Raw genomic sequence first — 23,432 nt, forward strand, 5'->3', positions numbered from 1 at the left:
TGTAGTTAGCTTTGCATTAGAAATCAAGAACCTTACAAACCCAAGAACCTCATGTACTTTAATGGGTACAGCTGATGTTAATAGGAAAAACTGCTTCATTTACTAATTTCTTTTAATAGGCAAGGACAGAACTGTTTTTTCCCCGTTAAGCACTGCGCTTGCAACTTATACAGTGTTTCGCCAATGAAGTAGGTAGGTGGTTCATAAAACGACGAAAATTTCAAAGATAAAAGATAACTCATACTATCCCATCATTTAGAAGACAAATCGACCTTAGTGCCACAAAACTATACACCATGCCTGAAGTAGTTGAGAAATAAAAAATCTGCTCCTTTGATTTTAACAGTTTTTTAAAAAACGGCCTCTGTTACTTGAAAAAGATGACACTAAATAAGAATGTCAGTCATAAAATAAAAATTCAGCAGTTTTAAAATTAGAATTCTGAGGCTGAGTTGTTCTCCTAGAAAGTTAGGAAAACACAGTAGATGACAAACATTCTTTCCTTCAAGCAACATACTGGAAGATTCTATCAGAAACTGATAATTCAAATTAAAATTAAGGTACTTTATTGAAGTACTTTTCCTCTTAATACTCAAGGTAGTTATTGCTCAGTAGTCAAAATATAATTAGATAATTCAATAAGAGTTCTATCCTACAAATAAAACACAAAGGGCTTTAACTTAGTAAGCCACAAATGCTTTATTAGATGAAATTACAAATGCTAGTCACAATTTAAAATACTAACTGCAACTTAAAGAGTTTTTCCAGCATTTTTTATGCTAAAAGTCAACTATAAGGAAATAATGTATCATCTGAGTCTTTATTTTTTCTTGCATGACAAATTTCAACACAAATAAAAATTCTGCTCATTCTAACAAAAAATGTTTACTACTTTAGAAATGTAAAAACAAAACGCAGCCATCAGGGCCACAAACTAAAGAGAATCAAAAATCAAACAATGCAGGGCAAGGGCAAGGCAGCAGCCCCGACCACCAGATTGAAATAAGAGGTACATGCTTACAAGTGCTAAGAATTCCTGATGTGACAATATTCTGCGTGGGGTGTTTTAAAGAGAACTGAATCTCATGGCAAACAAAATAAAAATCTCATTTAAAAATAAAGCAAAATTTTAGGACCCAAAGCGCCCTGCACTTGAATTTGCCTTTTGGTGACTAACGATGGAACGCCTCTGCCAAGTCTGTATCCTGCGGGCAGTGACCACCTGTCAACTAATAGCCAGCAATGACAGAGCACCGAGGAAATATGAATGAGTTAAGCTTGACAGAGTTGATGATAAACTATATAAGGGAATCTGGTACTTTAGCATAACTGAGCATCTGAATTTAAAGTACATTTTTCTATAAATGGAAGATAATATATTACAGCGAAGATAACACTGAAGTGGAAAAAAAATCTGCTTTATACTGTTCCTGGGATGGCTGGTTTCTTAATTCAAAACTGATTCTTCAATTTAAAATATATTGTCACAACAGCACATACTTTGCAACCTTAGAACGATCTGATGTATCCGACTAAAGTGAAAGATGTCTTCAAATCACCTTTTACTTTATCAAAAGAGTGAAGATCAGCATTTTATGATTTGACTGTTTAGTTATTAAAATTTCACATTATATATTGAAATGATCCCACCATTTAGTACATTATTTTCAATATTACGTATAACGTGAAGTTTTCTCTTTTAAGAAAAATAGTAAGATTGTCAACATGCAATGAAATAGTAAGTGCGGCATCCAAACCATCGATTCTGAGGAAGTAACAAACATTTCTTCAAACTCTAAGTCTCAATATTACAAGAAAAATCTCTTCCCACAAGCAGAGGTGCGCTTAAGGGGGCGGCTAACCTGATTCAGAATCGCTGCTGTCTGAGGAGCTTGAAGCACTGCTACTGCTTTCAGACTCCGAGGAGCTACTGCTGCCGCCGCTGCTGCTGCTACTTTCACTCAATCTGGAACCACTTCCAATGGCCACGGGTGACTGAGTCTTTTCAGCTACAAAACAGGGCAAGACATTAAAATGGCAGACATCAAACAGTCACAGAAAAGTCCAAAACTGCTACTGGAGTTCCCGCTGTGGCTCAGTGAGTTAAGAACTAGAAGTAGTTGAAGACGCTCTGACCTAAACTGCAGCAGTATCTTCTCAGATCCACCTCCCAGAGGAATGACGACAAAAACAAAAATAAACAGGAGTTCCCTATGTGGCTCAGTGAGTTAAGAACCAGCAGTAGTCTGAACATGCTCCAGACTTAAACCACAGCAACAACTTCTCAGATCCACCTCCTAGAAGAATGACGACAAAAACAAAAATAAACAAATGGGACCTAATCAAACTTAAAAGGACAGAAATGCTATAAAATTCGGTTGTGATGATTATTGCACAAACTGTAAATGTAAAAATTCATTGAGTTACAAAAAAAAAGAACTAGTAGTAGTCTCCACGAGGATGTGGTTTGACCCCTGGCCTTGCTCAGTGGGTTAAGGGTCCAGCATTGCCACAAGCTGCAGCCGTAGGTCGCAGATGCGGCTTTGATCTAGCTCTTGCTGTGGCTGTAGCCTGGGCCTGAAGCTGCAGCTCCGACTGGACTCCTAGAATGGGAACTTCCATATGCCACAGGTGAGGCCTTAAAAGAAAAAAAATTGAAATTCAAAAATAACAAAAAACTGCTACCTACATTTTGTTTGCCGTTTTCGGGAATTCAACTGATTATTGACATCCAGCAATCGCTTTTCCAACGCTTCTTTTTTCTGTGAATGAAGTTCTTCTTTGGACTTCATTATTCTCTTACCTGTGTGATTTAGGAAGAAAAAAAAAAAAAAAAAGAGTGAGTATAACCCTGAACTAACACAAATACCAGACTGATTGCTACTCACACAGAGAGATACGTACCCTGAGGTTTTAGTGGTCTTTTTCTTAGACATGCAGCAACATATTTCTCCAGTTCTCTCAGTGTTGATGCTTTCAGTGTTTCAAAGTCTATCTCTATCTCATCAGGGTTGGAATTTCTCAGGGAAGGCTCTCTGGACTGTATTATGTGAACAACCCGCCCAAGTTTATCCCCAGGGAGTTTGTTTATATCCAAACTTAACTGCCTTTTCTCATCATAGTTCATAGGTTTAGCATTATCTTCATCTTCAGATTTCACAGCAAAAACCTGTGGTTTCCTCTTCTTGGGCTGACTGTAACACAAGTTAAAATTAATTAAATGTATGGACTTCCCCTGTGGCCTACAGCATAACTACACAGAACTGTCTCTGCAAAGGCTCTGGTTTGATCCTTGGCCCTGGAACTTCCACATGCTGTGGGTATGGCCAACACTTAAAAAAAAAAAAAAAAAAATCACTCCTTTTTTTGTTTGTTTGTTTTTTGGCCAAACCTGCGGGATGTGAAGTTCCCAGGATAGGAACTGAACCTGTGTGATGACCCAAGCCATAGCAGTGACAATGCTGGATCCTTAACCTGCTGAGCCACACGAGGGAACTCTTCATGGGTTTCAGGCAATGCAATTGTAGCAAAATGCATCATAAAAGATACTTACTTGCATTTGGACTTTTCCTTTAACTTCATTTGCTTAAACTTTTTCTTTGGATTTTCATCTCTGTTTTCGGTCTTGTCTTTTTTCTTTTCCCTTTTAGCCTTCTCCTTCTTTCTCTTCAGCTGACGCAAAGGTACTTGGGACAGAACCTGTAGCTGTTGATGAACAGCTCTGAGCTGATGAAGGAAAAATTCTTTAAACATTAACGGCTCTAAATAATTAAAGACAGTAGGAAAAAAAGAGAAGGCACTCAAAAGTCAAGAATATCCTTTGTGAAATTCCCTTCATAAATTTGTTATTTTGAAGGGCATACTTCAAAGACTATCATGTGCTCAACTTAAACTTTTATCTAAAAACAGACCAACAAACAATCATTCATCTTGCCAGGTGGTCTTAAGTCTTAAATCACTGATTTGTTAGGACTGAGCTCCAAGCAAGTCAACATTTTATTTTATTTTCGTCTTTTTGACTTTCCTAGGGCCGCTCCTGCGGCATATGGAGGTTCCCAGGCTAGGGGTCGAATCAGAGCTGTAGCTGCTGGGCCTACACCGGAGCCTCAGGAACACGGCATCTGAGCTGCATCTGTGACCTACACCACAGCTCACGGCAACACCGGATCCTTAACCCACTGAGCAAGGGCAGGGGCCGAACCCGCAACCTCATGGTTCCTAGTCGGGTTCATTAACCACTGTGCCACGATGGGAACTCTGCAAGTCAACATTTTAACACAAAGCATTGCAAATGCTAAAGATTTCATTCATAAAATATCTCAGGTTATGTCATATAAATTGTCTCAATGAGAATCAACTATTGTGGTTAGGAATATAAGTAATATAGTTTTAACATGTATAAATTATTGGGTAGGAAAAAAGACTATTACACACTAAAAATATGCCAATAAGTAACGTCACACTTGCTAAGTGATCTAACAGCTTTTAACTACAAATAGGATTTTATAATAAATCAGCAGCAGCTCATAGAAAGAAGATAAAAACTTGTATCATGGTACAGCGGACACAAATCTGACTAGGAACCATGAGGTTGCGGGTTTGATCCCTGGCCTTGCTCAGTGGGTTAAGGATCCGGCATTGCCGTGAGCTCTGGTGTCGGCTGGTAGCTGCAGCGCCAATTAGACCCTTAGCCTGGGAACCTCCATATGCCGTGGGTGCGGCCCTAAAAAGACCAAAAAAAAAAAAAAAAACCAAAACCCCCTCATATCAATATAATCAGCTACCTGCTCCTGAAGCTTTGCAAGGCGCTGAACCCGTTCATCTTCCGAGTCACCAGAAGAAGTATCTTCAGAGGAAGCTTCACTACTGCTTTCTTTACCAAGGGTTTTTGTGGTGTCTGTTTTGATGTAGCATACAGGCATACTCCCAACAGGTTCATCTGGGATCTTCGCAAAATGCATTTCGAATACATCCTATAATGGAAAGTCAGACTATTAAGGTCTTTCACATTTCTAGTTTAATGCTTCAGTAACACCTTTTTAAAAAAGGTACATTTCAGTGTTACACTTTGCTGAGAATTCGATTTTTCTTTGTGGTAGTTGTTGCACAGTATATACACGTATATACACATATCAAATCACATTGTACACTTAAGCTTGTACAGTATCAATTATATCTCTAAACTGAAGGAAAAAAAGACTTTCCAGAAATACAGTAAGACTCAAGCTTCCCCGCCTACCAACCTGGGCAACTTTCTCCCTTTGCCAGGTAAGACAGGCCTCAGATGACACAGGGGAGCTTCTTGCACCACCTCCTGCCTTGTGCAGGTGCATCATTCTACGACCTGCCTTCCGGGGGCTCAGCCTCCAAAGCCCTTGAGCCGTCCCTTCAATGGGACACTGACCCAATCTTCTCAGCTGAGCTGTCTACGGTCCTCTCCTCACCATTATTTCCCCGACGCCTTCTCCACGTAGGGCAGCTTCACTAAAAGCTTCACTCCCCGTGGATGCCATACCTCAGGAAACCAACAACCCCCCACAGCTTTAAGAGTATAAATTATGCTTTAGTACTTGGTGTATAGGGTGGGGTGTATTCTTTCTCTCTTAAGCTATGGTTCTAAAATTTTTAAACTATGTTCAGAGGAAACTCACTTTGAGAACATAAGTAAAAACTCACCTGAAGCATTCTTGCCATTGTCACTACTTCGTGATCTGGAGGGTTGTATTTGTAGCAATTCATGAACATTAATCTGACATCTGCAGCAAATTCATATGCATCTTTATATTCTTGGTTGTCCATTTTCCCCTTAATTCAGGAAAAATTACAGGATTCACAAACAACATCATTTAAACACCTATACTAAGTGTTTATATTATGAAATAATTCAAACATACAGGAAGAATAATCCAGATAATACCAAAACCAGATATCCACCATCTAGATTTGACAAATGTTAAAATTCTGCTACATTTGTTTTGCATTTTTAGATTTTTGAAAAAAAATTCCAATGAATTTTGACAACTAGAGATGGAGGAGGGCATTCCAAACAAAGAAGGAACAAAATCACAAAAGCAGGGGGAAAAAATGCTTCCAGATAACCTTGGATAGATCAGTTTGATTGTAAGAAAACAGTGAATAAATAAATTCCGTAAATCAGCCTTAACCATCTAAATGAAAGGCTTATATTAAAATTATCCTGGAATGAAAAGACATTCAAATTTAAACAGACGAGAACCATCAGGATGGTTTATATGCTTAGGTAGCTGCATATGAAGTGGTAGAAGAGTGCAGAGAAGCCAGCAGGCAGCCGCTTCTATCCCCTGGAGTCCTGTAGGGAGCCTCCTACCCCAGCCGCCACACTGCTGCTGAAGCAATCATTATAAGGGTCAAGTGTGAGTATGTAATCCTCAATCCTCACGTTCGAGGCCAGCTCTCAGCCTCTCCAATGAGCGTCTTTCGTGTTTAAGCCCCTGTTTCCCTCCCGTCGCACCTTCGCCTAGTCCTTGCTTCATATTAAGTGTTTCACGTTGGCGTAAATATTGCGTTCTGGATGTTCTTCTCACCTACAGGGCCTTCGAGTTGCTCCCCCTGCCTAAAATATCCTATAACTTACTAAGTCCTATTTATCCTTTAAAACTCAGCTCACGTTTCCTTATTGCAGGTCATGTTTCATGACCTCTCAGTCTAAATAGTGTAAGAAATTAGGGGAAAGTAGAAAAGCGTATTATGAAGAGATAATGGGTAAAATTCTTTCTTTCAGAACATAAAACATGACAAACTTTGGATTGAAAGTGCTAATTTCTAATCAGGATGAATAAAATTAAATGCACAACTAGAAAAACAGATTATCTACAAGGGACTGAGAAGAAGACTGACAGCAGGCTTCCCAGTAGCAACAAGAGACGCCCAAAGATGTCCTAGTGCTGAGGGAAATAACTGTCGTTTTAGAATTCCACTGTGTTTAAAAGAAGAACCAAACTTCTTCTAGACAATAATAAATAAGAAAGGAATCCCCTAGTGGCTCAGTGGGTTAAGGATCTGGCGCTGTCACTGCTGTGGCGTGGGTTTGATCCTTGGCCCAGGAACTTCCACATGCCATGGATGTGGCCAAAAATAAATAAATAAAGAATATACAGAGTTCAATGAGCAGTCATTCAGAAGGAAGAATAAGATAAATTATTTTGTAAATGCTATTCTTTTAGTAGTTTTCTATAAAGTAAATATACATAATTTATATACATAATTTTCCAATAATTTAAAGCTTACAAATCAGCAATGACAAAAATTTACCAATCCAGCAGAAGACCAAAAGATGCAGGGAGGATTGGAAAGCACATAAATGCCTTACCAAAAAACCTTCTTGTATTATAATCATGCAAATTAGAAGTATTTCTGAATATATAAGAAAATATCCACAGAGTGAAAATTTAAGATACAGAGTTTTATTACCTACTGTAATCCAAACATTGTGGTAAAGAGTCATGAATGTGTTTGAACTGAACGAAAAAATACACATTTTTTATTTTTTATCTTTTTTATTTTTTGCTTTTTATGGCTGCACCCAAGGCATATGGAAGTTTCCAGGCTAGGGGTCTAATCGGAGCTGCAGCTGCCAGTCTACGCCACAGCCACAGCAACCTGGGATCCAAGTCAAGTCTGCAACCTACACCACAGCTCATGGCAACATGGGATCCTTAACCCACTGAGCGAGGCCAGGGATCGAACCCATATCCTCAAGGATACAAGTTGGATTTTTAAGCCAGTGGGGCACAACAAAAACTCCAGAAAGATACATTTTTAAATGTACACATGATTTACTTCAGGTGGTATGACTACTGGTGATTTTAATTTTCTGTTATCTTTTTCTGAATTTTAAATTTCTTTTCATAAGGCAACATTTACCTTGATGGTTCCAAGATCCATTGGATTTTTCACAATATCATAGTAGTTATGTAGTCCCAAAGCACTGGCATCAACAGGATTATAAAAGGGCCATGCATATGACAAGTGTTTCTTTGCAAGCATTTCTTTAAGAATCTCACTACAGTGCCTTAATTGTTCGGTTACTTTAACATTCTTTCCGGTTTTACACTGTTGCTGAGAATCTGGCAAAACAGTCTTTAGTGCATTTTCTTTCATAGGCGGCATTTTCCCTGATTTTTTTTCCGTAAAAAGCTTTGGGGACGGTTCACCACTTGCTTTAACTACAGAGGTCGTAGGCGTTGTTGTATCTGCTTTCCTCTTCACACCCTTTGTAACCTCAAATGAAACAAATTAACAACAAAAAACAGTAATTAAGGTGACATTCGGAGCAAGAGTTTTCAAACTTTGAGCACCACCCTTATCAGTTTAAAAAGAGAACCAATATTTAGCAACAAGTCTTATTTGTAAATATCAAAGTTAACTTTATTTAATAGTTCAAATATTTCCTTCCCACACCGCAAAGAATTGTCTTGTGCAAAAACCTCTGAGACCAATGAGAGATGGGGGGGCTATTTCTGAACACTTGAAATCAACTAGGATAACCAATTTTAAAAAGAAAATTATCAACTCATCAAGTTGTGAGCCATTAAAAGCTGCATCTCACACACACACACACATACAAAAACAAGCTGGATATTAATACCTACAAACATACCAAGACAGCTGAAATCTGTCCTTTAGAAATCTCTAAAATTTGGTTCACACCCCAGGTCACTGTTCACAAAGACAATGACTGCTGTCTGCTGAGGACCAATTTTCACATAAATCTTTAGAAAGAGACATCACAACAACCTTACACTGAATAGTTTAAAGCTACAGAAAACTTACCTGGGCCACTGTCTGTGAGGCAGAGTTGAGCGAAGCACCTTGTACCACGTTTGAAGGAGAGAGAGTTGTTTCAGGATATACGGCAGGAATCACTTGCTGCTTGAGTAATGTTTCCAGTGCTTTGGGGGACTGCTTTCCTTTAACAGAAGAAATCGCTACATTCTGTTGAGCACCTAGTAAAGTGTGACTGAGGGTCAATATTTGAGTAAAACATAGAACTAATACTATTTTTCCTAGTATTCTACTTTAATACATTTAGTTCAGCTTTTTCTGGAGTTCCCGTTGTGGCTCAGTGGTTAGCAAATCTAAGAACCATGAGGTTTCGGGTTCGATCCCTAGCCTCGCTCAGTGGGTTAAGGATCTGGTGTTGCCGTGAGCTGTGGTGTAGGTCACAGATGCAGCTCAGATCCCGCGTTGCTGTGGCTCTGGCATAGGCTTGGCAGCTACAGCTCTGATTAGACCCCTGGCCTGCGAACCTCCATATGCTGTGGGAGCAGCCCTAGAAAAGGCAAAAAGACGGAAAAAAAACCAAAACATTTAGTTCAGCTTTTTCAAATATAAACACAGTATGCTTCCATTCCTCTCTAAAATCCTCCCAGTGTTAACAGTGTTAGACTAATTTAGATATCATACTGGAGACTCTAAACCTGTTATTAATGGTAGGCTTATTCACTAGTCAAAAAGGTGCCTGGCTTAACCTCAGATCAACAGCTCCGTGACTTTAGTTTCAGGTAGCTGTAAACTCAAGCAAAAATTCTGGACACCCTGGAGACAACAGTATGCTCTTCATAAATATCCTAGGATAATTGTTTCATGAGCGGTGTTTTTGTCTTTGGGGGTTCTTTGGCCACACCGCCTCATGTGGAAGTTCCCAGGCAGCAATCCAAACCATGGCAGTGACAACGCCAGATTCTTAACCCACTAAGAGAACTCCCCCCAAGACAACTGTTTCAGATGGCCCATCGCTGGCTGACACTGAACAACAGATGTGAACATGATTTTCTTGTCAATGTAGCCTTCAGATGATTTTCCCAAAGGAATATGTGTGCATATTCTTTTGCCCTGTTTGTTCCCAGAGTGCTAGGACTGGAGGCAGCTGGATCACATCGCCCTGAAACCTATTACATTCAGCACTCGGTATCCACAGGTTCCGTATCTGAGGATGCAACCACCTCAGATGCAGTACACAGTTACAGAGGACCACTGTACTATGCCACTTTATATAAAGAACTGGAGCATCCAAAGATTTTGGTATCCATGGTGGGGTCCTGGAACCAGCCCCTCGGGGATTCTGAGGGATGGCTGTATTTCAAAAGCCCATCCTTCCATCAGGGCTCCTTCACTCTTTTCTAATTGCTCAGGCCAAAAAAATCTTGGAGTCACATCTTCAACTCTACTCTCACACCCAATATCCAATTCGTCAGCAAATATTTGTGCTCTATCCTCTTACCTAGAATCCAACTACTATTACTGATGATAATAACCCACAATAGCATCCTAAGAGGCCTTCCTTTCTTCTGCTTTTTATATTCTACAGTCTATTCTCAAAAACTACAATAAACATGATCTTTTAAAATTCAAATAAGAACGTGACACTTCTGCTCATTGCCCAGTGGCTTCTAATCTTCTAAGTAAAAGCCCAAATCCCCACAAAGGCTTGTGAGGACCTATGACCTCTCTACCTTTGCCCCACCTGTGCCCGCCTTCCAACCACCCTCGCCCTCACTTATGTCACTCCAGACCACTGGCCTGCTGTCTTCAGGTCGGGGAGGCACAAGCAGACCGTTTGCTCTGCCTGGCAGAAGATAGCCTCATGGCTCAGAGCAACACGCCCTTCGGGCCTTTACTCAAAAGTCACCTTCTCAAGCCACCCAGTTATAAAACAACCTTCTCTCTCTACCCCACCACTCTCTCGTTCTCTAATTTTTTTCCCCACATCTTTATCATATTTAACATACAACTCTCCAAATTCTTGCTAAACAAACTCAGGAACCAAACAGATTTGAATGTGTTTTAAGGTAGAGCTGATATTCCTCAGTTTCCAAATTCTCACCATGAGCTAAAACTTAGGAATCAAATACATGCAGATAACCTCATACCCTTTGATATCCCCAACTAATTCTCTTTGAACCCAGGAGCTAAAAAGATGTGTAGAATGAGGAATACTTACACTGACTTAATTTTACCTATTGATCCAAACTAGAACCGAAAGCTGTGAGGGGAACGGGACTGTGTTTTGGTCTCCACTGTATCTCTTGAGCCTGAGACAGTACTTGGAACCTAAGAGGACTCAATCAATATCTAGTGCATGCCTATTACACGTCAGGCTACCGTTTCAGGTGCCAGGGCACAGTGAATGAATAAGAGAGCCTCAGTCTCTATCCCTGTAAGCATATTGCCTAGATTTAAGAAACAAAAATAAATAATCAAATTGATTACAAGTGATGCTAAGTGCTAGGAAGGATATAAATAGGATGCTGACTAGATTAAGGCAGAGACCTACTAGGAGAAGACAGCCAAGGAGTTCCTGTCATGGCTCAGTGGTTAACGAGTCCAACTAGGAACCATGAGGTTGCGGGTTCGATCCCTGGCCTTGCTCAGTGGGTTAAAGATCCAGTGTTGCCGTGAGCTATGGTATAGGTTGCAAACGTGGCTCAGATCCCCCATTGCTGTGGCTGTGGTGTAGGCTGGTGGCTGTAGCTCCAACTGGACCCCTAGCCTGGGAACCTCCATATGCCGCCACAGGAGCAGCCCTAGCAAAGGCAAAATGACAAAAAAAAAAAAAAAAAAAAAAAAAAGAAGAAGAAGACAGCCAAGGAAGTTCTACAGAGATAGAGGGATAGAGACTGAGGCTCTCTTATTCATTCACTGTGCCCTGGCACCTGAAACGGTAGCCTGACGTGTAATAGGCATGCACTAGATATTGATTGAGTCCTCTTAGGTTCCAAGTACTGTCTCAGGCTCAAGAGATACAGTGGAGACCAAAACACAGTCCCGTTCCCCTCACAGCTTTCGGTTCTAGTTTGGATCAATAGGTAAAATTAAGTCAGTGTAAGTATTCCTCATTCTACACATCTTTTTAGCTCCTGAGTCCAATTAAGTAAGATGTTACTAGAAAAGAGGTGGGCAGTCAGAGGCTAGGGAGCAGTAAAAATGCACCCCAAGACCATCAGCAGGGGGGACTTTAGTTGGGTGAGAGGAAAGCAGCTCAGGATGAGAATGGAGAATTGCAAAGGGCCATGGTAGGAAGTTAGACTTTATTCTACCATGGGAAGCCAAAGAGAGGTTTTAAGCAGGTGAATGACACATCCTAGTTTATTTTTGAACAGATCACTTTTGCTATCATGTAGAGAATAGATGGGGCAGGATAATCAGAATCACAGGAAGTAAAAAGACTTATTAATGAACAGAATGTGTGAGAGAGAAAGCAAGCAAAGAACCCAGGACAATTTTCTAGTATTCTGGCTTGAACAACTGTTATCTGTACCATCTTCTTTCCCTAGGAATAATCTGGGGAAGATCAGTGTTTAAAGATGAGATGCTAGAGCATGTTTATAGAGTAATAAGACTAACCTGATGGAGAAGGAAAGATTAGGGATGAATGAAACAAAGGGGCTAATCAAAGGAATACAGTCCTTAGGAAGGTAAGAACCCTGGTGGCCTAGGGGCTAGGGATCTGGCATTGTCACTGCTGTGCCACAGGTTTGATCCTTGCCCCAGGAATTGTTGCATGCCGTGGGCACAGCAAGATGCAGGTCATAAATGAAGACAATGACCCAAAACAACAGAAGAGAGAAGGATCCTGTTGTGGCTGTGGCGTAGGCCAGTGGCTACAGCTCCGATTAGACCCCAGCCTGGGAATCTCCATATGCCACAGGAGCGGACCTAGAGAAGGCAAAAAGACAAAAAGACAAAAAAAAAAAAAAAAGCAAGATCCATCTTAAAGATTTACTAACAGTCAGGAAAAAAGTACATCGTGTGATCAATAACAACCACCTCCATCATCTCTTGAAGTGGTTACAAGTCTCCTGCGTCCCAGCCACTTATCATATACTTCACATTCACAACCATGGACGCTATTTTCCAGGTATTACAGATGAGAAAACGAACATGGAATGATTAAAGAACTTAACCAAAGTTTACAGCTTCAGTGACCCAAAGATAAACCAACATTTGACCTATGACAATCTTGGTTAACCCCTACTATAAACCCATTTGAATAATTAAGATTAATTTTACAACTCAATATTTAAACCTGTGATTACTAGCTGTAAAGTTAAGTGGTTTTTCCCCCTAAATTTTTGAGATAGGAGCTAGAAAAAGAGAATCTTCAGATTCAACTGTAACATTTCATTCTTAGCTCTGGGATCTTCTGGTACAGACAGCTGGCAACTTTGGCCCTTTATTAGTGTAGCACAGATACAGCCGCTACAATAGCAATAGCAGCACTGAGCTACCGGATGCTCACTACGTCAATGGCACTGTGCTACGGAAAACCCGGCCCAAGGCCATAATCTACACAATTTTCCCTAATCTTGTATTTCAGCCATCCTCATGCTCAAGGCTCAGGTTTAGCCACCTGTTTAAATGGACATTTTACATCAAAAGAACAGGATGCAGAAGGACTTCTGGATGTCTCTCTCCTGAAAGAGAGCTAAATAGGGATTTACTATTTAGCTCTAGCCATTATGCTTCCTCAGACACGCACACGTGCAGACCCAGAAGAGAGCAGAAAGAAAACACAAACCTTTCCTCGCTTACCTTTCTTTACTCTTTCCTTACCACCCACAACTTGCTCTTCTTGCGGCATCTGAGATAATTTCTGCCTGAACAGCTTTTCCAGAGCTTGTGCCATAAGAACAATGTCATCGCCAGGCTACAAAATATATAAAATGTAACATAAATTTGCATATGGTCATGTTTCAAATTTCTGTGATTCAGGCTGTCTTAGAGAAGGCAGTGCCCTAGTATTCTTACATAGTATTTCCTAAACAATAGTTATTGCTTCTAAATTAAATTTAGAAACTAGTACAGCTGCTCACATTTAAAATTCTAATATCCTACCCTTTTAATTTCTAAAAAGGACTTATGATGCCTTTCTGAACACTAGATGGTTTTAATCAAACTAATCCTACTAATACAAAAATACATTAGAAATTAGTATTTCTACCTTACAAATAGGCTTGACTTGATGTGATCCAATCTTCAATTAACTAAGCAATAAAGTGACACTATAGGGCTAAGTTTTTAAGTCTTCACTCTGCTTAGAAGTCTTCATTTTGCATTACCTGACTACTGAGAAAAAACTAAACTACAAAGCAAAAAACTAAAGCAGAGACACTTTTCTAAGTTAAGTAGTTCAGCGAAATTACTGAACTTTGAAAAATTAAATGTAAGAGGACCCTCTGGAATTGTTAAATTAAAATGAATTTGCCAAAGGTACTCCCAGATTACCACTAGTTCTTGCGGGGAGCCGAGAAGATACAAGGAGCCAAGGAAGGGAGCTTGCCTGAACAGTACAAAACCGAGGGCAGGCTCCTAATCAGAAAAAGCGGCCTGCCTGAACGGTGCGGTGCAAGCCATACAGACAGGCTTCTATCCTGACCAGAAGCCCACATTCGGCTTGCACCGTTCAGACAGGCCCCTTCTTTTTGTACCGTTCAGGCAAGCTCCCTTCCTTGGCTCCTTGTATCTTCTCGGCTCCCCGCAAGTTCTGATTTTTAAAAATGTCATGTTGGCTAATAGTCTTATTTATTTATTTATTTATTTTGCCATTTATTGGGCCGCACCTGTGGCATATGGAGGTTCCCAGGCTAGGGGTCGAATCGGAGGTGTAGCTGCCAGCCTACGCCAGAGCCACAGCAACGCAGGATCCGAGCCACGTCTGCGACCTACACCACAGCTCACGGCAACACCGATCGTTAACCCACTGAGCAAGGGCAGGGATCGAACCCGCAACCTCATGGTTCCTAGTCGGATTCGTTAACCACTGCGCCACGATGGAAACTCCTAATAACCTTATACATAAGGTGGCACCGATGGTAACCTTGGGAACCAAACCAAGGTTTCTATTACATTTCAGTGTCACTAGTGATTTTGAGTAAGTAGATATAAGTTATAAAATTTTTAAATATCACACAACACCTAGAAAAGGATACAGTACTTAGGGAAACAGGAATCTACATGGAGGAACACTACTACACAAATTCAATTTGACAGATGAAGACAAAAGTGAAGATTAATTTCGCATATGTTACCAGACAAGCTAAAGTATTAACATAGTACAATCACTACCACTGGGGTATAAAAGAATGTATCTGATCTTTAAATTAACTTGTATAAAGTTTAGAAGTATGTCATCTGTTTGGCTTCTTAGGTTATGGTCAGAGAGTCAGATATAAAAATTTAACCAAGATGAGTGTCTAATAAGATTTATCATTCATCTTATAAATAAAGTAGCAGATATGTAGTAGAGAACATTTTATAGTGAAAATTTAGGAGTTCCCGTCGTGGCCCAGTGGTTAATGAACATGAGTAGGAACCATGAGGTTGCAGGTTTGATCCCTGGCCTTGCTCGGTGGGTTAAGGATCCAGCGTTGCTGTGAGCTGTGGTGTAGGTTGAAGACAAGGCTCGGATCCCAAGTTGCTATGGCTGCGGCATACGCCGGCGGCTACAGCTCCAATTAGACCCCTAGCCTAGGAACCTCCATATGCCGTGGGAGCAGCCCTAGAAAAGGCAAAAAAGCCAAAAAAGCCAAAAAAAAAAAAGTACTCACATAAAGCAGCTATCATTGGCATTTTGTTTTTTAAAACATAATAAGCCATAACTATTCAGACGAAAATATGGCAAAAAATATGGCAACATGAACAAATATTCATATATAAAAATTAGAAAATTAAGTAAAAAATATTATCTTTAAAAATATGTAATGCAACACAAATCAAGATTTGAAATTTGAAATCAGCACACTTTGTTAAACGCATCTCCTATATGTAAGAGCAAAGAATGAGCAAGTATAACAGAAGAATTACACACCTTGTTGTATAAATAGCAATTGGAGAACATTGTATTGAAGTCTTCTACACAGTCTGAAGCCTTCGCATAATATTTGTGTTCCAAGCGCTTCTTAATTGTGTTTAAATCCATTGGGTTTTTTATAATGGTATAATAATCCTATGGTATAAGAAGAAATTTTAAATGTTAGTAGTAAGAGTGAATTTACTACAATTGGTACACAAAGAATTTTAAGAAGCCATATACCTATAACCAGAGAGAGCAACTGATTGCCTTTAGAAAGCCATAATATGGAAACCAAAACCTTTAGCAATGAGAAACAAAGCTGACTGCCATGGTATTTTGGTATTTTTCTTGAGAGAGAGAGAACACCAATAAATAAAGAATGGTAAAGACAAGAATAGAAGAGTAGAATCATCCCGGAAAATAACAAAGGGCATGAAGAAAAAAAAAACTATATAATTTATGGAGTCTGACAGATCAGAGTATAATTCCAGCTCCACAGTTTACTAGTTATATTACCAATTATTTAACCAATCTTTCATCAGATAACTAAAAATTCCTAGCATAAAGACCTAAAGTTGAACTCCACGTGAAGCATCTCAGTCTGTCAGGAAATGTCAACAGTGACTTCTTGGAAAGGGACAATCTTGACAAACATGCATCAAAAAGTAAAGGGGGGAGTTCCAGCTGTGCTGCAGGGGCCAAGAGTCCAGCTGCAAACACTGTAAACGAGCTACACTTTAATAACAAAAAACAAAAAACAAAAAAAGGAGGAGGGAGTTCCCATTGTGGCTCAGTGGGAAATGAATCTGACTAGTATCCAGGGGGACGAAGGTTCAATCCCTGGCCTTGCTCAGTGGGTTAAGGATCTGGTGTTGCCGTGAGCTGTGGTGTAGGTCACAGGTGCGGCTCAGATCCCAACCTCTAGCCTGGGAACTTCCATATGCCATGGGTGCAACCCTAAAATGTGGGGCGGGGGCGGGGAGAAGAAAATCTGACTGCAGCAGCTGGGGTGGCTGCAGAGGCACAGGTCGATCCTTGGCCTGGCACAGTGAGTGGGATAAAGGATCCGGCTTGCTGCAAGTACAGTGTAGGTCCTAACTGCAGCTTAGATTCAATCCCTGGCCAGGGAACTTCCTTCCATATGCCTAAGGTATGGCCGCAAAAAAAAAAAGAAAAAAGTCAAGGAACATATACTATACACAAGAAAATCTATACTACAACAAACAGCTAAAACGAGAATTTCAATGCTCAGAAAAATGAGGCTTTTAGCCTAGGAAAAAAATACTGAGATATTCTTTAGTGCCACCGAAAAAGCTGTTTATTAAATATATATTTCATAATATTTCTTGCAGAGGAAATTCACAGGGTTACACAAGACACACTTACAGGCAACTTTAGTTTGACAGCATCCACAGGCTGCTGAAAAGGCCAGGAGAAACTATGTTTCCATAAAGCCTTCAGGACAATTTTTTGTAGATATTGTAGCTGATTTGTCAGTCGCCCATTCTTCTTCGAATTGATGTATTCTGGCGGTGGAGGGTTAACAATAGCTGTCTGTCGACTTGGCAGAGACATCCTCAACTGCTTCAAATTCTTTTATTCTGATGTCTCTAAGAACATGTCCTAAAGAACAAGCCAAAAAAAGCAAAAACATAAAAACGAAGTTACTTTCAAGGCACCTTTAAAATGGTTTTTATAGGAATTGAAGTTTTCTTCAAGAGTAGATTTCATAGGAGTTCCTATGTGGTACAGCAGGGTTAAGGATCCAGCATTTCTGGTGTTGCTGCAGCTGTGGCACAGGTCACAGCTGCAGGTTGGATTCAATCCCTGGCTAGGGAACTTCCATATGCTGAGGGTGCGGTCATTTAAAAAAAAAAAAAGTGGATTTCATATTTTAAAGTATATTATGATTAAGACAGGAAAAAAAAAAAAGGCCAAATGATAATCCATCTGTAAACAAATACAAACCTTTTTCTATATAAGTACTAAAAGCTGTTTCATTATGTATGCCTTTGTTTCAGATGATCTGTTGTTCCAATCTTTTACAGTAACTTCTTTCTGCCTTTCTTAAACACAAATTGAGGTCTTAGCAGGAAAGGCTATAAATTCCTGGTTAAAAAAAAAAGTAACAGGGGATGTTAAAGACAATATGAGTATATAGTTATTCTACAATCATTAATCAATGAAAGGAGAAAGGCAAAGGGATTTTTATGGCTAATTTAAATAAAGTATTTAGTTTAATTAATTAATTTATTATTATTACTATTTTGTCTTTTTAGGGCCGCACCCATGGCACATGGAGGTTCCCAGGCGAGGGGTCTAATTGGAGCTGTAGCTGCCGGCCTACACCACAGCCACAGCAACATGGGATCCAAGCCAAGTCTGCGACCTACACCACAGCTCACGGCAACAACGGATCCTTAACCCAGAGAGGCCAGGGATCAAACTGAAATCTCATGGTTCCTAGTCGGATTCGTTTCCGCTGTGCCACAACGGGAACTCCAAAGTACTTTATTTTAAAAGCTAATTATTAAAAAAAAATAAAATGCTACTCTTTGCATATTACTACACCTAAATAAAAGTTTAAAGCTTCACAAGTATTTTAGAAAGATGGGATCTAACATTTCTAGACAGCATTATTACCTTAAGGATAAAAGAGCAAAGGTTCTACCTAGTCTATCAGCAAAATGACAAGTATGATTGTTAAACTGTTCATTTTTAGAGACCAGTATTAACAATGAGCCAGTATATCCTTTTTCTTTTTTTTTTTTTTTTTTTTTTGCTATTTCTTGGGCCGCTCCCGCGGCATATGGAGGTTCCCAGGCTAGGGGTCTAATCGGAGCTGTAGCCACCGGCCTACACCAGAACCACAGCAACGTGGGATCTGAGCCGCGTCTGCAACCTACACCACAGCTCACTGAGCAAGGGCAGGGACCGAACCCGCAACCTCATGGTTCCTAGTCGGATTCGGTAACCACTGCGCCACGACGGGAACTCCTTTTTCTTTTTTGCATTAAATCAGTGTTAGCTCTCAACTCCTGTTGCACTTGTGGATCCCTTCTTTAAAAATGTGGCAAAATACATACAGCATAAAATTTACCATTTTAATAATTTTTAAGTGTACAGTTTAGTGTTAAGTATATTCATATTTTTGAGGAACTAACCTCCAGAACTTTTTCATCTCACAAAGCTGAAACTCTATACCTATGAAACAGCTCCCCATTCTCCCCTCTCTGCAGCCCCTGGCAATCAGCATTCCATTTTCTGTTTCTAGGAATGTGACTGTTCTATGGATCCCAGAGAAGTAGGCTCATACAGTTGTCTTTGTGTGACTGGCTTATCCGTCTCAGCCAGAAGGTCCTCCAGGTTCATCCACTCCTTACACCCACATATAAAAATTTCCTTCACTATATTCCACTATATGTATACACATTTTGTTTATCCATTCATTCACTGATGTGCACTTGAGTAACTTCTGCCTCTTGCCTATTGTGAATACTGCTGCTCTAAAACCCTAAGTGTATAAGTATCTCTTCAAGACCTTGCTTTCAATTTTTTTTTGTCCTTCTAAGGCCGAACCCTTGGAGGCATATGGAGCTTCCCAGGCTAGAAGTCGAAATCAGAGCCGTAGCTGCCGGCCTACGCCACAGCCACAGCGATGCGGGATCCGAGCCGCATCTGCAACCTACACCACAGCTCATGGCAACACCGAATGCTTAACCCACTGAGCGAGGCCAGGGATCAAAACCGGCATCCTCATGGATGCTAGTCAGATTCATTTCCGCTGAGCCACGACAGGAACTCCTTGCTTTCAATTCTTATGGATATATTCCCAGAAGTACAGAAATGGAACTGTCAGATCATATGTAATTTTATTTTTAATTTTTTGAGGAATCCCATACTGTTTACCACAGGACAGCACATTCCTATTGTCTACGGGGTTCCAGTTTCTCCATACCTCAAAGCACTAGTTATTTTGTTTTGTTTTGTTTAATAGCAGCCATCCTAGCGGGTGTGAGGTTTTGTGGGTCATTTAAAAATTACCAATGCCTAGGCCCCAACCTCTAGAGACATGGCTTGGGAATCAGTTTTGTTTCTTTTTTAAGGTCCCTGGATAGTGTGATGTCTGGCCGGGTCTGGAGGACCACCACATTAAAACGAATTAACCCGGAGATGATTACCAACCTTATACTTTCATCTCAGCATTTTCACTTATCTCCTAGTCTTACACAAATATAAACTAGAACCCACTAAAGTCACTGAGAAGACAGGAGATGTGCTAGTGTTGTGACTGCAACGCGCCCTTACCCAGGCTTTGCGATTAACTTAAAGCCAGACTGTCCCAAGGTTGCACCTCCCTTCTCCACAAAGACCGTCGCTGCTATGATGACTTCTCTGTCCATACATCCAACTGGGAATGTTTTCGGAGTTTTACATATAGTGTTAATTACTACAGGTTACATCGTGTCTGGCTTCCTTTCACCAACACTGTCTATGAGATTTATCCATGTTTTGCCTATGCTGTTTGTTCATTACTATACAGTATTCCACTGTAAATTTATACTATATATCATGTATTCCTACTGGGACTTTTGAGTAAACAACGTTCCAAAATGTACTAATTTATATGCACAACAGCAGTCTAAGAATTCCAGTTATTCCACGTTCTTGTCAATATTTGGTTAATTATCAGTGTCTTCCGTTTCAGCCATTCCGGTGGGTGTATGGTGGGATCTCACTGTGATTTTAATTTCTACTTCTCTGATTCGGCCTCCAAAATAAATCTAAATTCTCACTGCTTCCAACCCTATGACCCTAGCCCCAGCTGCCACCTCCAAGAAGAACTAATGCCATCATCACCTCCCAATGGATCTGCAGCCTTTCAGGGTCTGGTTCACTGTTTCTGCCACTTCCCCTCCTCTCTCTCACGTTCCTCCACACCAGCCACCCTCCCCTCCAGTTCTCTGCATCAAGCCAGTTCTAGTCTCTGGGCCTTTCCACTGAGGCTGAAACGGGCCTCCCCATCTACTCTAAACCGTCAGGGAGACGGCCTTCATCTTAAAAAGGCATATTTATCCCCTTCTCCCCAGTTCCAATCCATCAGACGTCGCCCTGCTCCACCACCACGCTTGTATCTCTTGCCTACCTGTTTCCTGTGTGTCTCCCAACCCACCCTCCCCAAAGGCCAGAGGGTAGACTCTACGCCAGTCACGGATCTTGTTAGTACTGACCCAGGGCCTAGGATAGAGCCCGCACAGGCTGAAGGAGGATGTCCGGTGCAATTTTATGTTAGAGATGGCTTGTTTACACAGGGGGAAGTAGGGAGAAAAATAAAGTACGCTTTAATTCTGCGTTTCTGCTGCTCAGGAATCTGCCTTCAAGAAAAAAGAATGAATGAATGTACATCAATTATAATATGCTTCCTCCAAACCTGTTCCACGCCTCAAAACCTCCGCCCCACCGCACCCATTTGCAAAGGATCTCATCTTCACTTACAAGAGAAACTCTTTAGAAGTTAATGTCTTAGCTTATTTCCTTTTCTATTTCCTCTTGTTTCATAAGTGCCTCACCTCTTTTCCACAAGGCCCTTCTTTCCCTTTTTACACAATCCCATTGCTTCATTAATTACTCCATTCTCTCCGTTACTGTATTTGGTTTATAAAGGTTTTCCTCTACTTAAGAGTAGAACACATGGTTCTACCTCCTTCTTTGTCTGAAGATTTCATTTTCTACACCTGTTTATCTGTAATTAACTTCTGCTGCTATCTCTGCCTACAGACAGGTTCTAATCAGTGACTTAAATTATTTTTTCTTTTTCTTTTTTCCGTTTTATGGCTGCACCTGCAACATACGGAAGTTCCCCGGCTAGGCATCAAATAGGAGAGGCAGCTTGCGGCAACGCCAGATCCTTAACCCACTGAGCCAGGCCAGGGATTGAACCTTCATCCTCATGGACACTGTCAGTTCGTCACCCACTGAGCCACAATGCCAACTCCTGATTTAAAAAACAAACAAACAAACACCTTTCAGAGTTCCCGCTGGGACTTTTGAGATGCTTCCAGCTCAAGTGTGAATTTGAGTAACTCATGTCTCAGTGGGTTACAATCCTGACTAGCATCCATGAGATGTGGGTTCAATCCCCGTCCTCATTCAGGGGGTTAAAGATATGGCGCTACCGTGAGCTGTGGTGTAGGTCGCAGATATGGCTCAGATCTGGCACTGCTGTGGCGGTGGTGTAGGCCAGCAGCTACAGCTCCTATTCGACCACTAGCCTGGGAATGCCCGTATACTGCAGGTCTGGCCCTAAAAAAGTAGAACAATTAAAATAAACACATAAAGACACCTTTCCACACAAAAACTTGCATGCGGATGTTTATAGCAACTTTATTCATAAAAGTCAAAATCTGGAAGGAACAAAGGCATGTTCTTTAGCAGGACGGGTTAACTGTGAGCTATGTCCAGACAACAGAACATCAGCTAGTGCTAAAAAGCAATGAGATATACGGCTATAAAAAGACACGAAGGAACACTAAATGCACATTAAGTGAAAGAAGCCCATCTAACAAGGCCACATATACTGTATGATTCCAACTATACGACATTCTGGAAAAGGCCAAACCATGCAGACAGTAAAAAGATCAGTGGCTGCCAGGAGATGGGGAGAGGCAGAATGAAAAGATGGGAACACAGTGGATTCCAGGGCAACGAAGATACTGTCTGATACCACAATGATGGACACCTGCAATTACACATTTGCCCAAATCCTTAGGAAGTGCAACACTGAGAGTGAACCCTAAGGCAAAAGACAGTCTTTAAGTGATAACATGGTGTCACTGTAGGTCACCTACTGTGACAAATGTACCATTTTGGTGGGGGATGCAGGTAAAAAGGGAGACTATGCATGTGCTGGGGCAGGAAATACATGGGAAATCTCTGCACCTTTCTAAGTTTTTCGTGAACCTAAAAGTGATAAAACAAAACAAAACAAAACAAACACACACACACAACAAACCTCTTGGGTGCGGAAAGATTTTGTAAAAGTCAAATGCATCCATCTGATTTCTCTTCTGAAACTGCTCTCCCCAAAATACCTTGAAATACCTCAAACACCTCACTGTTCTTCCTCAGTCATCTTCCCAGACGCCTCTGAGCATCCGAAAGGGCTACAACACTCTTAAAACTGTTCTCCTCCTTTGCACCCCACCCATCCTTAGCTACCCCTTATGACCGTTAGATTTCAACCACCCTTTTCCCCACTGTCTTGCTTCTAGTACTTTGACCAAACATCTGCACCAGATTATTCAATCCAAAACTGAGATTTCCGTAGTGTTTAGGAAAACCATACTAACTAGTAAGAACTTAAAATAGCACGTTAGGGTAAAGTACTATGTATGTATACATGTCTCCTGACAAGACAAAAATCAATCCATGTAGCATCTATAAAGGCCTTTTGCCAAAAATATGGAACAAGCTTCTAGATTTAACTTTGATGTAACAGAAAATTCCAGGGCTACAGCTGCTCTGTCCAATGTGACTGCCTCTAGCCACATGTAACTGTACGTTTGCTTGTTTTGTCTTTTTAGGCCACACCTGCCATGCA

The 23,432-nt window shown here is 40.6% G+C and overlaps 1 protein-coding gene across 2 annotated transcripts in view; it reads right to left on the minus strand.

Annotated features, from left to right (window-relative positions):
* Positions 1-23,432, minus strand: part of BRDT (bromodomain testis associated) — a 57,312-nt gene that overhangs the window by 27,844 nt on the left and 6,036 nt on the right. The window contains exons 2-13 of one of the 2 annotated variants that reach the window (XM_021090248.1): positions 17,801-17,941; positions 17,219-17,455; positions 15,848-15,985; positions 13,573-13,687; positions 8,812-8,984; positions 7,903-8,259; positions 5,677-5,805; positions 4,785-4,973; positions 3,554-3,726; positions 2,905-3,194; positions 2,690-2,803; positions 1,863-2,009 (exon numbers count right to left, since the gene is read on the minus strand). In XM_021090248.1, the coding sequence (XP_020945907.1) occupies positions 1,863-2,009; positions 2,690-2,803; positions 2,905-3,194; positions 3,554-3,726; positions 4,785-4,973; positions 5,677-5,805; positions 7,903-8,259; positions 8,812-8,984; positions 13,573-13,687; positions 15,848-15,985; positions 17,219-17,407 (2,014 nt within the window). In that variant the 5' untranslated portion in view covers positions 17,408-17,455; positions 17,801-17,941. The remainder of the gene's footprint in view (positions 1-1,862; positions 2,010-2,689; positions 2,804-2,904; positions 3,195-3,553; positions 3,727-4,784; positions 4,974-5,676; positions 5,806-7,902; positions 8,260-8,811; positions 8,985-13,572; positions 13,688-15,847; positions 15,986-17,218; positions 17,456-17,800; positions 17,942-23,432) is intronic. The other variant, XM_021090249.1, reaches the window with a different exon arrangement.

The sequence above is a fragment of the Sus scrofa genome, chromosome 4 (genome assembly GCF_000003025.6).
Source record: "Sus scrofa isolate TJ Tabasco breed Duroc chromosome 4, Sscrofa11.1, whole genome shotgun sequence".
In the NCBI taxonomy this organism is placed as follows: Eukaryota; Metazoa; Chordata; class Mammalia; order Artiodactyla; family Suidae; genus Sus; species Sus scrofa.